This window comes from Malus domestica, chromosome 01, assembly GCF_042453785.1.
Source record: "Malus domestica chromosome 01, GDT2T_hap1".
In the NCBI taxonomy this organism is placed as follows: Eukaryota; Viridiplantae; Streptophyta; class Magnoliopsida; order Rosales; family Rosaceae; genus Malus; species Malus domestica.
In genome coordinates, this window is record NC_091661.1 from 27,075,724 (window position 1) to 27,092,033 (window position 16,310).

Below are 16,310 nucleotides of genomic sequence, written 5' to 3' on the forward strand. Positions count from 1 at the left end.
GAGAGGCCAGAGGGCTGTGGAATCTGAGAGAGCCCCACGGAATCGGAGAGAGCTGGAGGGCAATGCTTCTGGAAATTAAAACATACGACAAGAAGCGACATCGTTTTTGATTCATTGCACAGCAAATTATCAAAACAATCATTGTAAATTGCAACAAACATTAGACGGTTGGATTATTAATTAGAAATTAAACACAGCATTTAAAAGTTAAAACCAAATTAAAAAGGGAAAATCAAGATTGGGAACGTTCCTTGAGAGCCTGAAAAACCCTAGAGCTCTTGTAAAATATTTGAGCCCTTCTATGGTAGTCTTTAGGTTCCTTGCCTTCGTCTTCCCCCATGATCGCTTCACGCTCCAAACACTCCAAAAGCTCCACCACTCCTCTATCCCCGCACTTCTCGCTCCACATCCCTTCCCTCATCCACTCCTCTTCTTCTTCCGGCCGCAGCTCCGCCTCCAATTCGCTTTCCACCTCGGATGAGCAACCCACATCCCCGCACCTCACCGCCACCGCCGGTTTCTTGCGGTCCAAGCTTTGCTGCCTGAAGATCGCCCCATGATTCTGCCAGGTCCTAGGTCTCAAACCTAAACTGTTGGGAGTTGTAGGGGCCCTGGCTGTGTGTGTGGGGAGGATGGAAGGGCGAAAGTTGTGCGTTTTTGTGCGACAGAGAGGGATCTCCATTGTCGAACCCTAAATTTCAAGTCAATGGGTTCGTTGGGTTGGGATAGATATATATAGGGGATGGAGGGTGTGAGGTGGCGGTGTTCTTGTTGCTCCACCTGTCTTGGACACGTGACATGCGGGGAGGCACGTGTTAGATAAAGGTTTCGAGAACCGAGATGATGTTTGCAGAGGGTGTGAGATGTTGAGATGTTTTTGGATTAGGATTCTCTCTTGAACTAAAGATGAGGATCTTCCTGATCAAGGTCATCGGGTTATTCAAATTTTATTCAACTACTACAAAGATTCTTCTAAAAGTTATATTAACTTTAATCGTTAGATAAAATTTAAACGGTCCGATGAGCTTGGTTAGGAGGATCCTCATATCCTGAGATCCGATGTTTTTCTTGGACAAGGATTGTCTGCCCTCCACTTCCGATGCCCTTCCCGTGCCCTCCTGTTTTGTGTGGTCACGGTTAAGCCACGTCAACATTTTATATTGTTTTTTTTATAGATATAATAAGACAAAAATGAATAGTAATATAAAATGTTGACGTGACTTAATTGTGGCCACACAAACAGTAGGACACGAGGAAGGCATCGGAAGTGGAGGGCAGACAATCCTTGTCTGTTTTTCTTCATTGTTGACACAAAGAGGCATACTTGTCAAAGTTTCATGGGCCACGTTAGCACTCCAAATCCTTGCCGCTGTGTGTTGTTTATGACTAATTCAAGGGACTGATGATATGAGGATTTTGGAAATCTTTCAATTACATTTGTTCATTGTATATTGTGGTCAATTTTTGTCAGGTACTTTTTATATTCAATTTTAAATAAAAAAATTACAATAATTTATGACTGCACAATGTAAAATGAATAAATATGATTAAAGGATCTTTGTGATCCTTACAAAGAGGATTCGGAGAGATCCTCATTCAATTTAAAGAGAAAATTTTAGTTGTGATGAGAACACGGATAGTACACCACATGTTTTTATGCAAGTGGTGAAAATTTTATATAGGGACACGTGGTGTACCATCTCGTGTGACGAGCACACTGAAAAATCTCTCAAATTCAAGGAAACGACTGTTTAATGTTTTATCGGGAATCATTCTAGAAGTCAAATTATAAAAGAAACGACTCAATGACTAGTAAATAAGAATTTTCAAATTGTCATGACAATGAGTTATAATATTTATTGTGTAATTTATTCAAAATGGTGATCCAAATTTACATAATTTTTCATTTTGGTTTTTGTGATTTGGAATTGATAGTGGTGGTTTTGAGTTTGTCTATCATCAATAATTTTGGTCATTCCGTAAAAATCTCTATTAAGTAAGAATAAGATGACAAAAATACATTCAATTTTTGTCAAATTATTTGAACCATTTTTTATTAAATTGAGTGTATTTTTGTTATTTTAGTTATTATTTAACATAATTTTTTACGGAATACATGATTGCTGTTTGACAAAGTCAAAAACCATTTATAATGATTTCAAATCTTATGGAACAAACTGAGGAGTTATCCCAATTTCAAAAACTAAAAATAAATAAACGAACTCGGATCAACTAGCCCCCTAATTGGTATGATCTTTTTTTTTAGTAAATCAATATTTTTACACTAAAAGAAGTGGGAGAGTTCGGCTAGACTACACAATAAACAACCTAATTTGATATGATCCCTTATTTTAGATGTTTGATTACGGTTTTCAGAATAAACTAAACACTTATGAATTCTATATGGATTATCAGAATAAAGTTCAAAAGTAAAATGATTCTTGTGTTGATATTTTAGCTAAAGAAAGAAACTCAATACTCAAAAAGAAAGAAACCGATGCTTTGAAGTCTCTCCTACCATAAAAGCAAGGGACTCATCAACGAAGAACCCTAATCAGATAAAATGTCAAGCCTCTTTTTCCTGCTATTTCTTTGTCCAACTTCCAAGTTTAGAACTTTTTGCTTTGACACTTCAAATTGAACAGAAGCCTGTTTTCTTTACGTTTTGTATGGAAATTACTACAAACCATACAATGAGACGGGTCAAACACACCGTTTTGTATTTTCTGATATCTTCCATATTCCGTGTCACAGTTCCCATGAAGAATATGGAGATGCTGATAAAACCTACCCAATACGACTTCTTCAGTCTTGACAAATCAATTTATTTTTTCGGGATAAAAGTTTGGATTAAGTCGTATGGACTAACAATAATTTAGTTTTGAGCTCGTTAAAAGTTTGGACCAAGTCGTATGGACTAACAATAATAATTTAGTTTTGAGCTCGTTAAAAGTTTGGACCAGGTTGTATGGAACAATAATAATTTAGTTTTGAGCTCGTTGTATGAGGGACAAACTAGGACTTCGGTAGCAATAGACCTAGGCAGTGTTTAAAGTATAGGTACTGGTAGAAATATCAATACGCAAGTTTGTAAAAATATTGATGAATATACCAAGATTGATATCGGTTGTCTTCGATGAAAATAATGAAAATTTGCTAAAAATATGTGAACATTTAAAATAAAACTTTGGAGAATATCAAATGACAATTTGTCGACATTTAACCGGTATGTCAAAAACATCAACAAATCTGTAGTATTCTTTTGGTCTAAGAGTTGATTTGCGACTGATACTAGTTGCATGGAAATATCATAAAAATTAAAGAAAAAATATAGAAAAGGGAGGTGAAGTCTTTTATGATATTTCCATGCAACTAGTACCAGCCGCAAATCAACTCTTCATCAACAAATCTGTAGTATTCTTTTGGTCTAAGAGTTGATTTGCGGCGGCTACTAGTTGCATGGAAATATCAGAAAAATTAAAGGAAAATATAGAAATGAAAGGTGAAGTCTTTTCTTGTCACGCTCCGAACCCAACATATGTCCAGGATCAACGCGTGACGTCACCTAGCATCCGTATATCTAACAGATCCCGCCTCCGAGATATGTACAAGGCATAACTCAAGATCCAATTACATAATAATTTTTTGTAAGCTTTATGGCTGCATCTAACCTCCTCGTTAGACTATCTACGTACCCTAAACAGGGATCAAGCCATTTGTAGTTCATCATTCACTACCCATCTACATTTACCACAGTACGTTCAAGCCGAAAGATATAACATTCTTCAATCAATCATTAGAACTTGACAAGTATGGAAGTACTAGATTCAAGGCTACATAACAATCCAATATGACAAACAACATTTCCATTCCTCCATCGTATAAATCACTATGATTTCAACAAGAAACCTTAATCCACCACATGTAATATATCCAAGAACCAACAAGGCACAATATTATTCTCAAGCCACTTTGAGCAACGAGACTAATCATAATAATAACAATCATATCCCACATCATTCCGCAATCATTCTACTTAATCAATCCTAAAAATCAAAGATGCATGATATCTACAATTACTATGTTATTCAATCAATAAGGTCCCATATCAATTCACAAATTTTAATAAAGGATCCCTACATAATTCCCCACCTAGATTCCAAGTACTAACATGATAAGTCTAATTTATACACAATGTCTACTGTGAACAATTCATATTCACTCGACTCTAAGGTCGGACTACCTTTATGGAAATGAGCAAGCGTAGGGATTCTAGACCACTCAACAGAATCCAACCAAAATACCAAGCGACCTCTTGTAATCTCTTCAGACCTGACATCTGTACAATCAGTGCCTACACTATGGGAATGGTGCATCAACATCAAGAATTCAGATAAGCTGCAAAGCTCGGGTGAGTGACAATAATACAAGGATGTGATAATAATGATAAAGCCAACCATTAATCACAGTTTACATCTCTTGAATATAAATCCTTCATAAGGAATCAATACCAAACCTTTGTAACTCCGAGGGAGTCACCCAGACATACAATGGTTCATCTGAAAGAAATCACAACAGCTCACAATCATAATCTCATACAACACAATGAAAAGTAGGGTTAAAGCGACACAGTTCGGCTGAAGTCTACATCTCTGAAGCTATCTCATTCAAATTCAATAAACCCCAAGGTGAACACGATCCCGGACCATCTCTCAACGAAATCAAGAAGTATGAGGGATTCCAGACCCTCTTAACGGGATCCAAGTGGGTACGATTCTGGACCATTTCTCAACGGAATCGCGAAGTACAATGCATAATCACCACTAAATGAAACCCAAGTTAGATACGATTCTGGAACATCACTCAACGAAATCGCGGAGTAGAAGGGATTCCGGACCATCTCTCAACGGAATCCGAGTAGATACGATTCCAGACCATCACTCAACGAAATCTCGGAGTAGAAGGGATTCTGGACCATCACTCAACGAAATCCAGACCAGGATACGATTCCGGACCATCACTTAACGAAATTGTGGAGTAGAATGTGTAACACCAATCAATGAAACAAGACATGGATCAAGTTCTTCATGGTACAAAGACTCAACGAAACGAGAATGAAATAATGACACGAGGGTTGAAACATGTTTCGAAGTAACAAACCCCATAACATTGGGTTAACGGTTCACTACTAGCCCTCGCATTTCATCACATCAATCCAATCATACAATACAAACCATATTTCCAATATGCACGTCAAATCACACCATAAAACTACATCAATGGTTAAATAATAAAAATTAACAATTTTATAGGAAAAATAATTATAAAACCATCTCATATCCACACAGGATAGTAGTTATGAAAATAAGATAATCACCAATATCACATATTAGTCATTCACATTTCTCCACATCACACCAACAATTGAATTTTGGGAAACCAAGCTAGACATAGGTTCACAGGGTCACTAAAAGGTATTTGGTACTTAGACAACACTCGTGGATAGTCCCACGCACCGCCACACGCAATGGTAACCATGGTGAAGGGTTTGAAAACCCAAATTTTCAGCCTTAACGCAAGAGGCTCAAATTCACGTGGTAACTAGAGCTCAACAAGGGAGACATTATTCACAACTAGACCAATGACAAATTCTAACCGGAATCATCCAAATTCTTCGGGAAAATCGGGTTTCTAGGGTTCTAAACACCCAACTCTAAAACGAATACGAAAGCACGAACCAAGCATACCAACTTGAAGATTATGAAGAGTAGATGAAGTTTCATACCTCACTTGAGGGAAATGGTTGCCGGAATCACCGGAAAAATGACAAAACCGCCGAAAAACCCATCCGACTTTGCTGCCTCGAACTGGAAAAATGGATTAGAAAATGGAAAATCTAACATTACAGAGTTGTAGGGCTCGTCAAGAGCTTTCCATGAACACCAAGATCACCCAAAACGGAGATCGGATGAAGAAAATATGAGCAAGTCAAGTTGACGGGTTAACGGGTTGATATCTCCCAAAAAAGGGGTCAAAAATCAGACCCCCTCCCTTTTTTTTTTCATTCCCTGCTGTCTAATCCCTTAACCCAAATATATGTTTTTTTTTGGCTCTTTTACTCACAAGTGGAAGTTTAATAATTTCTACAAACTATAGTATCACAACTTCAAACGTCCGTAACTATACCTTATAATTCGGACTCGCAAACGGCTTTTGCCTATGCGCTCGTAGTTTCAAGATCTATTCGAATACGTTACTTGTGACCTCGAAAGGTCAACGAATTTTATATAAATACTTTCCAAACTTCAAACTTTGTAACTAATTTAATTACTAGTACCGGCCGCAAATCAACTCTTAGACCAAAAGAATACTACAGAGAGAGAGAGAGAGAGAGAGAGAGAGAGAGAGAGAGAGAGAGAGAGATTTTATTATTTAGTGACTAGCATGTGTGCCATTAACATCACAGACATCCAAAAAAAATAGCAATAAATAATGAAGGATTCAATATATACAAGAAAAATAATAGTTTCGAAAATAAAATCCTAATTAAAAATAAAAAACATGGTTAAAAGCCTAACAAAATATCTTTTCTCTTAACTTGAGCTGCTAAGTTATGGTCACAAAGAAGATGCATGCTGCTCCTTATGTCTCTTCTCAGCTGCTATGGCAGCTGCCACAGAAGGTGGCAAATGCCGTAGACTTTCCGTTGGGTTCTCGTTGGGAACTTCAGTTGCCTTTCCTCGAGTTTCTGGTACCGGGGGTGGCACTGTTGCGAATAAGGATTCAATGTCTTTTAATGTGAAGAAAGGCTGATCTTGATTCTTCGTGTTCCCGATGAATGCAGTGCTGTTCCGGCTTTTGTTGAGTTTATATATACTCTCTTCAACCGTGTCTTTAACCTAACTCCACAAAAATGAATAAGCGAGATTAAATATCGAAAATGCACAGATGACTGTGTTCTCACAAGCATTCTGGTAACATGGCAGTGAATCTTAAAAACAAGTTATTCTACAAAACACAGAAGTGTCGGAAAGGGAGATGCACGTACTATGAAACGATGAGCTATGGTTTTGCTTTTCTGTCCGATTCGGTGGACCCGACTGATCGCCTGTGCTTCTACTGCTGGATTGAGAAGCGGCTCGACAAGAATAACATGCTTCGCTTCCAGAAGATTGAGGCCGTTAGCTCCATGTTGAATCAGGAGCAGTAACACTTGGAAAGATCTTTGCTCTTTCTGTCCACGTATCTTGTGATTTCCTTTTGCACCTATCTTTTCGCCTTTAAATTCGCTAATGGCAACTTGTGATTTCCTGCACTTACACAGCAGGCATATTTAGAAAAAAGGAGAAGGAATTCGAACTTGGGTAAATTTTATCCGCTCTGAATTCGGTAATGGCAACTTACCTTCCTCCTTTCATCCGAACATGCGTAATGTCATTAGCAGCGAAGGCATGCTCCAATACATCGAGCACATCATGCCAGCTTGAGAAAACAAGAACTTTAGCCTCTGGATCTGTAGACTTTATCCACAGTATTCTTCTTGTCACTGCTTCAATCTGCACAAATACACCCCCAAAAATGAACATTAATCTAAACTTGCTGACACAAACTACACTAATAAATGGTAAGGGTCAGCAGAAAATGAGGAAGTGGTATGCTAGAGTTCTTATTTGTTTGGTCAGGAAACCACACCTACAAAATCGAGGACAGTAGAACACATACCTTTGTTCCATATGAACCTTGTACCATAACAGATGCTTCAGACATTTCACGACTTTCGGTTGTATGAAGCACAGAAGAAGTACTAGTTTCACTCTGCCCATCATCAGCATAAGCAATGTTTCCAACATCAGTATGTTGTCTACATGTTGGGCATTTTACCCACTTATCTTGAACCTTGTTATTCCGTTCAGTAATTGCAAATAAACCTAGCAGGAACGGTTGTGAACTCGAATTAAATGACAGTTATTTAAGAGAACATAACGAATTATCAAGGAAGAGACGCACCAAGAAGAATAATGATAATAATAATAATAACAAAAGTAGGACAAAAGGCAATTAGCAAGATGGAGACATAGAAGGTTGCCACTGATGACTCACATAAGGTTTCCCAATAGCTACAGTTTTAGTCAGCCGAATCACATTTTTGGTCAACCAAGGAAGGCTCTCGGAGATTTTAGCAGAAGACTGGTGTAAAGATTTTGGGAGATACAGACTAGCATTCAAGGTCTTTAGTGGCCATAGTCCATGTTTTCATTTTATTGGTAACAAAATAATGTAAGTATGTCTCCTATTTCTTGAGGCAACGGTTTTATCATGGAGATGGTACGGTGAATACTTACATTTACAGCATGTAAGATGCCCACACGGAAAAACCATCTTCCGAATGGTTAATGGATCTTGACAAACCGGGCATGTTTCTTTATCGCCTGTAGGTATGCATACATTTTTCTGTTCCGTGGATGTTGGCATAGTGGCTGCCCCTTCAGCTACCGAGGAAGGATTTGGACTTTGCAACGGCACCTTTTGTTTAGCTTGTACCAGACCCTGGGAACAATAAAAAAGAGTTAGTATTGACTCCCGACAGTAGCAACAACAAAGACATTCTGTTTTTATGTAGTTTAAGTTTCAACACAGAAAAAGTAGAAAGGTCAGTGCGCAAAGCATACCACCAAAGGACACACAATTCTGCACCCACGAAAAGAAAATCTAAATCTGAATGATTAAAATGGACTTTTGCTTCTACCTTTAAATAACGAAGTTTCCCTTTTACAACAGACAACGAATTTAAGGATGTGAACTTGTCGCTAGTATATAGGACGCTAGCTGAAGGTAATTCTTCTTCACTTAAAGCATCAAGAGCTTTATCATCCTCATCTTCTGCTAGGCGCAATCTTGAAGTTGCCATGTTAAGCTCATCATAAGCTTGTAGAATTTGAGCTTGGGCTATTGCCAAGGATCTTGCATGGGGATACTCTTTGCGCATGCCCTAAACCAGGTAAGAAAGAAAAAGGATCATATTTTGCGAATGCCCAACGGGAATACTATTAGCGGGACAATTAGTATCCCAAAGAAAGACAACAAAAGTTTAGCAAGAGTAGGCTCTGTTCTATGATCCATTAACTACAGGAGTTCTTAGTTTCAGAGCTGCAGTCAAATAGTTGCTGTTGAAAGAATACTACAATACAGGACATACCTCAAGAGCGTGGAGGTGCTTTGTGGCTTCTGATGTACCGTCCCTCCCTAATTGGGCCTTGCAATGATTTCTTATAACTCCAAGAACAACCTCTAATTCAGATGGAGCTTTTGAAACCTATCATCCGAATATGATAAACAGGACAAGTTATAGAAGCTCCATCTACCTTAGTTTCAGTGACATTTAAAGTATAAACGAAAGACGGCTGCATTTTAGCACCTTTTAAGGATGAACAAAACTAATAGTGAGATAAAGTGACTGACCACAACTTTTCCAGCATCTCTCTTCTTTGACTCTTTATTAGAATTGGATGATGTTGACTCTTTATTTGGCTGCGACAAATTCTGATAAAAACGATTAAGTTCAGAGTTCTTCTTCTGCAAAGCCACAGCCTCTTCAGCACATGTAGCTGTCCCTCCGCCTACTTTTTCACTACGAAAGAGCCTTGCTTCATAGTCCTAGTAAAGAAATCATAAATTGTAAAAACTATGCTCATGTTAAGCCATACTGCAAATCAACAGGGATTAAAAGAAGAAGAAGAAGTGTAACAAACCCGAAACAATTCATCTAGTTCACAGAGAACACACAAAGGACCATCATCACAACCCTTGCAATTTCGACAGTTTCTCACGCGGTGAATATCCTCCTCCTTTGGCTTCTCCATCGTCTGATCAATTTCTAAAAGTCGATCAAGCAACGTCTTCCTAGATGCTGCTAATTGGTCCAAACCAGTCTGCATATGATACTTCAGGCCACTTATGCTTCGGAAACTATATCAAAGGGATACAACTAATCAGAATCCACACAATATAGACAGCTAGATTCAGTTTACTTGAAATTGAAAGCCACGAGCAACATTCATGAGATACAGGTGAAGAGACAAACAGTGCAAAAAGTCAAATATATGACCCTGCAGTAGATGCGATGCAGAGGACCAAATGTTTACTTACCGAGAGGCAATTCTCGATGACTTCCCATTGTTTAGAGTTCCTACAAGGGCCTCTTCAATCTTTCTCATCAAATCCCTAGAGAGGTCTATGTTCTTTTCAGCATGAAGAAGGGCTTCCAACCACCAAACTGTACTTAGATCTTTTCTGTCGCTGATTGCATTGCAAACCTTCAAAAGAGTTTATCTAAATGTTAACATATAAAGAGAACAAAGTGATGATTGGAAAAGAACAGCATATGGAAAAAATATACATGAACTTTTTTAGCCTGCTCAAAACCATAAAAAAGAAAGAGAACCAAAATGAACTACCATCGATTATTTAGCATACAAAGTGTGATTGTCTAGACAATCCTATATAGAGGATCATAAAGTGCTACACGGAAGCAGTTACGAAAAATACCTGTGTGTAAGACTTGTTAAACTCTTGTTGAGCCATGGATAGCTTTGAACTGAATACAGACAAGTACTTCTGTTTAATATTGTCAAAGGCTATTCTCAAAGATGCATCACTGAAAGAACTACATGATGGCTGGGGACCATTATCGCATTCTTGGTGAGCAGCAGGAACATTATCTGATAATTCAGATGTACCTTCCAGTGAGTTACTGGCATCATTGGCAATTTCTTCTTTCCCACAAAGTTTTTGCCTCTTCGCTACATGTTGATCACAAGTTTCAATGCCCTGTATCTTGGAGGCCATTTCCCTAGAGCTCCCAGGAAGCTGTTCTTTTGAAGGGCAGCAGTTTGTTGCCAAAGGGAGTATATCAGCAAGATTATGATAAATGTGGATGCTCAACAAAGGGTCCAGGCGGAAATCCTCATTGTGCTGTTCAGCTAAATCCAGCGCTTCCTTGTACAAGGATAGAGCTTGGGTGAAGTTTTGTTCGAGTATAGCTATCCCGGCAAGCCCATTGAGAGCGACGACTGACCTCCTAAGCGCTTCCTCTCCTTCTACCTTTGTTTTACCTACAAGAACCTGTAGAACAAGATCCCATAAAACAAAAAGAATCAATCACAAAATTTTTAGTAATAAAGTACAGAAACACACCATTAGTATTTCCTCCATAGTCATGGGTGACTGTTGCAGAGAACGAAGCCCAAAGCTTCCTACTTGAGGGTGGCAGCAGGCTTGGCGAAGCTTCAACAGTGTATTCAGAAGCTTTCCTGCCTCTGCGTGTGTGATGAGTGGATCTGATGAATCATTAGATGCTAAGCATCCTGGACAGCAAGCATGAAAAATGTCAGACCTTAAAGTTGCGTCTTCACATGCAAACTTTAGGGTTACCTATAGAATGACTCTTAAATGAAGTTGCAAAATAATCATTAACAACCTCTGACTTCTCTTTTTCGAATATCATCTTTCAGACTGTCAATGACTTCTCGGGCATAGCTCACACAAGTTTCGTGTTGCCTTTGGTAAAAGTGTTCTTCTATTGGAGATAAAGTGAGCCAAGAGAGGCACTCCTCCTGAGGAGGAAGCTCCAACTCATCTGCAACATGCACTTTCAAAGATCGCCACATAATTTTCTTGAAAAATTTATGAGCAAATTCCCTAGCTGCCACATCTTTCCTCTGAAAAGGCAAATTTAATAAATTAAGGAAGTGACTAAAACTAGCAGGAGAAAGCAAGAATGATGTCTTTGGGAAAATCATGAGAAAACACTTGGAGCCCTAAATGTGGATAAAGTAATAGAAGGATGCGCTGTATTTTCTTGAATCAAAGTGTCAACTTGGCTAAAAATTATACATTAAACTTTAGATTTTATCTTAATGGTTCCAGTTATCTAGCATCTTAGAACTTTTGAAAAGATTTGGAATTGAAAAACGAAGGGATGCACTGAACTTCATACCTCATATGGATCTCGTATAACTTCAACCCACCACCTAGAACCATCAAATGGGCATGCTTTGAGAAATCGTAGAAGTCCATATAAGTCATCAAGTTTACGTTGAATAGGAGTCCCTGTAATGCACCAACGGTGCTTAGTATATAACCGCATAGCCATTTCTGTGGCCGCAGCAGCATTATTCTCCACCATTTGAGCCTCATCCAAACAAACTCTCCACCAGAATATTCTGGTCAGAACGGTTGGAACAACAGGGTACCTAAAACAAAATGGCAGGTCATCATCTCGAAAAATACAGGTCCAAGAGCAATTCACTTCTAAATCAACCCAATGATGTTCTAAGGTAAAGCACTGAAATATGTAAACTTAAACCCTAATAAGAAAGGAGAAAGAAAACAAGAAAATAAAGCAAATTCTTTACAACTTGAACACTGATCGTTTACAAGAACATGATGGCATTTAAGTACATTTGCTACAAGAGTTCATGATGAGGGGCAGCAATTAATAAAATAAGTGGCTGGAAACTGGGAAATTATTTTTAAACCAAATATGTATCATTCCAAACAAATCATCCTAATGCAAGGGAAAACATCAAAATTATGCAACATCCTTGCAAGCAATCAGGCAAAGATCTTATCCAATTGTTTGAAGAATCAGTTCAAACTAGTGTAGCCAATTTTTGAGCAAAGAAAAAAAAACAAAAGCAAGAACATCACAAGTTTTGAAGGAACCTTTTATGGAATCTCATCAAGCGCCGATCACCTTCATGCCTATCAGAGTCGTGTGACAGGTCCTCTTTAAGCACATCATATGTTGTCAATACAATGTCAGCGCTAACAAGTTCACTGATATCAATTTCCGACGCGTTTGAAAAAGAACTCTCCCTCACACCTTCATAGATACATGTTTTTAAAGAACCTGCACGGGTATGACTGGGGTGATAAGATAAGTTAGTAGGATTTACATCTTTCATTAATGGATTTTTTTTTGATGTAGTGAGTAATAGCTACAACATCCATGATCTGGTGATAAATAATTCAGAAACATCTCCATACCATGTTAAGCAATAAACACGATCAAAATCGAATCAATTTATCACAAAATGAGTCATCTAAGAAGACTGAAGGATAGCATACGAAATATTTATACAGTTTAACAAAACAAAATTAACATAAAATATACGGTATATTTATAGTTTAGGCATAAAATATACCGTATAATTTCAGAATGCCATTGGAGCAAAATAGAAGCTGGACAAATTATAAGAGTGGCAGCAGTAGCCACAGGAGAGTTAGTAGCCTGTATCAGTTCTGAGCACAGCTGGCAAATATATTTTCCATCTCTTTCAACTACAGTGGTTGTATTTTTCCTCTTCAGGTGCTTTTGAGAGGCCTCATTGGATTTGATGGATTTTCCATCAGCTGAATAACCCACACAGTCTGCATGTTGCCATGCATCGCATATGTCACACTGTACCCATAATCCTGTGTATGACATATTTTCACTCACAGCTCCACATACACATTCAACTCGCTCCCTTTTTAATCTTTTAAGATTGATTTTCTGATCTTCGGTAGCTTGAGATTCAGAATCAGCAAATATGTTGTCTTCATCTGCCGACTTCGGATGCGCAAATATACAAGCAAGAAGTTCAACAGTTTTCCCCATGCCCATCTCATCTGTGATCGTCACAAAAGAAAAACATCACACAGAAAGCAGTTCGGGAAACACCAGTCTTCCCTTCAGAATGAGATATAAAATGCTTAAGAAGATAAAACATTATTAAGCATATTTCTTCTATTACCAAAAACAGCCATAGATATTTTGAAAAGGCCAAAGACTAGTTGATAGAGAACTTCACTAAATATGTGGTAGAAGAAACTTTAGGAGCTGGTAAATGGAAATTTTCCAACAACTTCTTGTGATATTTGTTTCATTCCTAGTTTTTTCGTTCAGGTAGGGCTTTATGACTAAGCTATTTAAGAAAACTAGGCACTCACATGACAATAGATTGTCATGTAGAAGTGATAGATTCTGATTGTTTGATAAGGCATTACTCTATTTATATCATCATTAAATACCACTGATCGCTCATGTTTTCAGAATTAACTTCAATTGTTTAACAGTAATACAGCCAATAGTGTGCAAAACTAGATTTCCGGACAAAAGCGAAATTCAACATCTGTAAAATCTGAAGAAAAATCTAAACACATGCAAGAAAATGTAGAGTAGTGGATTTACCAGCAAGAATACCACCACAGACATAAGCTGAATCATTCTCTGGGTGCAACGAAACATTTCCACTGGAATACATTATCAAATTCACAGTAATCGTTAGATAGGGAGGAGATGGAAGAGGAGAAGGATGTAGAACGCAAGAACTTGCTTAAAAGGTAAACCAACATATTTGAGAAAGCCACTACCTGAATGGGTTGTAGAACATTTTTGAACATGTGTCAAGAAATTCCAAGGGCAAACATAAAGGTGATATGAACTGACTGTTTCCCTTTTCGACCGGACTTTCTGCATATCCTTTCTCTCTATGTACCATCCAGTAAGCTGCACGGCGCTGATAGGGCTTCAACTCAGGAAGCAAATCGGGCATGTCAGCTTGAAGCATTGCATCTGCTCTGTACACAAGATATAATAGAAATTAAACTCAAAGATTGATAGACATCATAGCCTCAGAAGTTGGAAATAGACTATAAAATTGAAAAGTGGTGATACTCACTTTGATCGCTTAATGGCTTCATAGAACCCAGAGACATCAAACCTTGCTAGTTTACTAGGGTCTGAATTAGCATATCCATTTTCAGTATGCAAATCAATTTCCATTTCTGTTGATTTACTGACTCCGTACCTAGCCTCTGATGTCATTACTTCTGGATGAAGCCAACCCATGACATTCCTCATACTTTTTTTCCAGACTTGCCTAGTCATGTCCAGAAGTGACTGACAAGCATCAAACGCACGCTTAAGTATCTCCACCCTAACCGTGATGGTGGACATATCAATCGACACAACCCACTGAACTGGCCTTAGGGTCATAAACCTCAAACTTGCCATGTGAACAAGACCAGAGATACCTTCATCCGGTCCATCAAAACTCCCTGATAAAATCACCGAGCACTCGCCCGTATCCTCTGTTGGACACTTAATGAATTCCAAAGAAATATCAGCAGAGGATAATACAGGCCAATGGCCTAACTTCATACGGCCAATAAACTCATTCACGTTGCACACTCGAAACCTTAATGAGTAATCATCCTGATTAAAATCCCCACTCAATCCATCACCAGAAAACCCTTCTCCGAAATTCAAATTTGTCAAAACAACTTCAGCAATATCAAGGTGCTCGTCAAAAACCCAACAAGACCGATCAACTTCCACAAAATACGGCTCATCAACTTTATCCAGTTCATTCTTTCCTGATTCCCCATTTGAAATCTTGATTCCATCCAATTCTGCCTGATCAGCATTGCTGCGACTCTCCAATACAACCCCACCGGATCGGTGGGGCCTCCTTTGCTTCCTTCTACCCATCACTCTAAGCAAAAAAAACCTAATTCACACACTCTGAATTCAAAAGCACACACTTTAATTATCATTAACCATAAATCTCAATAAGGCATGCGCCCTAAACATGGAAAGTAATCACTACCAAGATTATATTCATAATTATCAATTCATCATTCAAAAATTAAACAACAAAACACCCAAAAAAAAAAACTAAAAACTAATTAAATACACAATTTAACCAACAAAAAAGAAAGCTTCTGCCTTGAAATTCGAGAAGCATTGACAAATTACAATTGGGAAATTCAGGAAATTCAAAAAGCCACAGAATTTTAACCCCATATGATTAAATTAACGAACTTTGATTATCCGGATATGTTCATCACTGGAACAATGTAATTACGTGAAAAGTACAAAAACGGAAACGACTAATTAATTCAAAGGAAATTAAAAATCGAATAAAAACACAAGAATTTATGGAGAATTTCGAACCTGATAACTTGTTTGTGTGAGCAGTGGATTCAAGAGACGGGCATGGGGTCTCTCTCTCCCTCCTCGCGGGTACTGAGCTCACGCGCGAATCGCGACTCGGCAAGGTGCCCACTTTGTATTCGACCTTTTGCGTGTTATCCTGTGCTCCTGTAAAACGTAAAAACAAAAAAGGAGTTTTAATCGAATACTTTATTTTTAATCAAAAATCTTATTTTTATCTAGTACTATTTTCTTACACCAAGTATAAAATATCAATGATATCGGAAATATCGGTAGTCTAAAAATACGGAAATTTCGATGGAAATATCGG

At 38.1% G+C, this 16,310-nt stretch overlaps 1 protein-coding gene across 4 annotated transcripts; it reads right to left on the reverse strand.

The window, feature by feature from the left end:
* Positions 1 to 6,407: 6,407 nt before the first annotated feature.
* Positions 6,408 to 16,149, reverse strand: LOC103430454 (uncharacterized). Of its 4 annotated transcripts, none has more exons than XM_008368587.4 (20): positions 16,001 to 16,149; positions 14,724 to 15,568; positions 14,416 to 14,622; positions 14,234 to 14,295; positions 13,206 to 13,671; positions 12,724 to 12,924; positions 11,996 to 12,251; positions 11,477 to 11,717; positions 11,194 to 11,363; positions 10,546 to 11,121; positions 10,147 to 10,313; positions 9,750 to 9,966; positions 9,460 to 9,654; positions 9,197 to 9,313; positions 8,747 to 8,989; positions 8,343 to 8,547; positions 7,723 to 7,928; positions 7,405 to 7,556; positions 7,049 to 7,310; positions 6,408 to 6,899 (listed from the first exon to the last, which is right to left on the reverse strand). In XM_008368587.4, the coding sequence occupies exons 2-20, from the start codon at positions 15,533 to 15,535 to the stop codon at positions 6,618 to 6,620; spliced, it is 5,037 nt and encodes a 1,678-aa protein (XP_008366809.2). In that variant the 5' UTR covers positions 15,536 to 15,568; positions 16,001 to 16,149; the 3' UTR covers positions 6,408 to 6,617. The 4 variants fall into 4 exon arrangements, with proteins under 4 accessions (XP_008366809.2, XP_070681785.1, XP_070681789.1 ...); XM_070825684.1 differs by having other exon boundaries at positions 14,724 to 15,537; positions 16,001 to 16,125; XM_070825688.1 differs by having other exon boundaries at positions 14,416 to 14,617; positions 16,001 to 16,074.
* Positions 16,150 to 16,310: the final 161 nt, after the last annotated feature.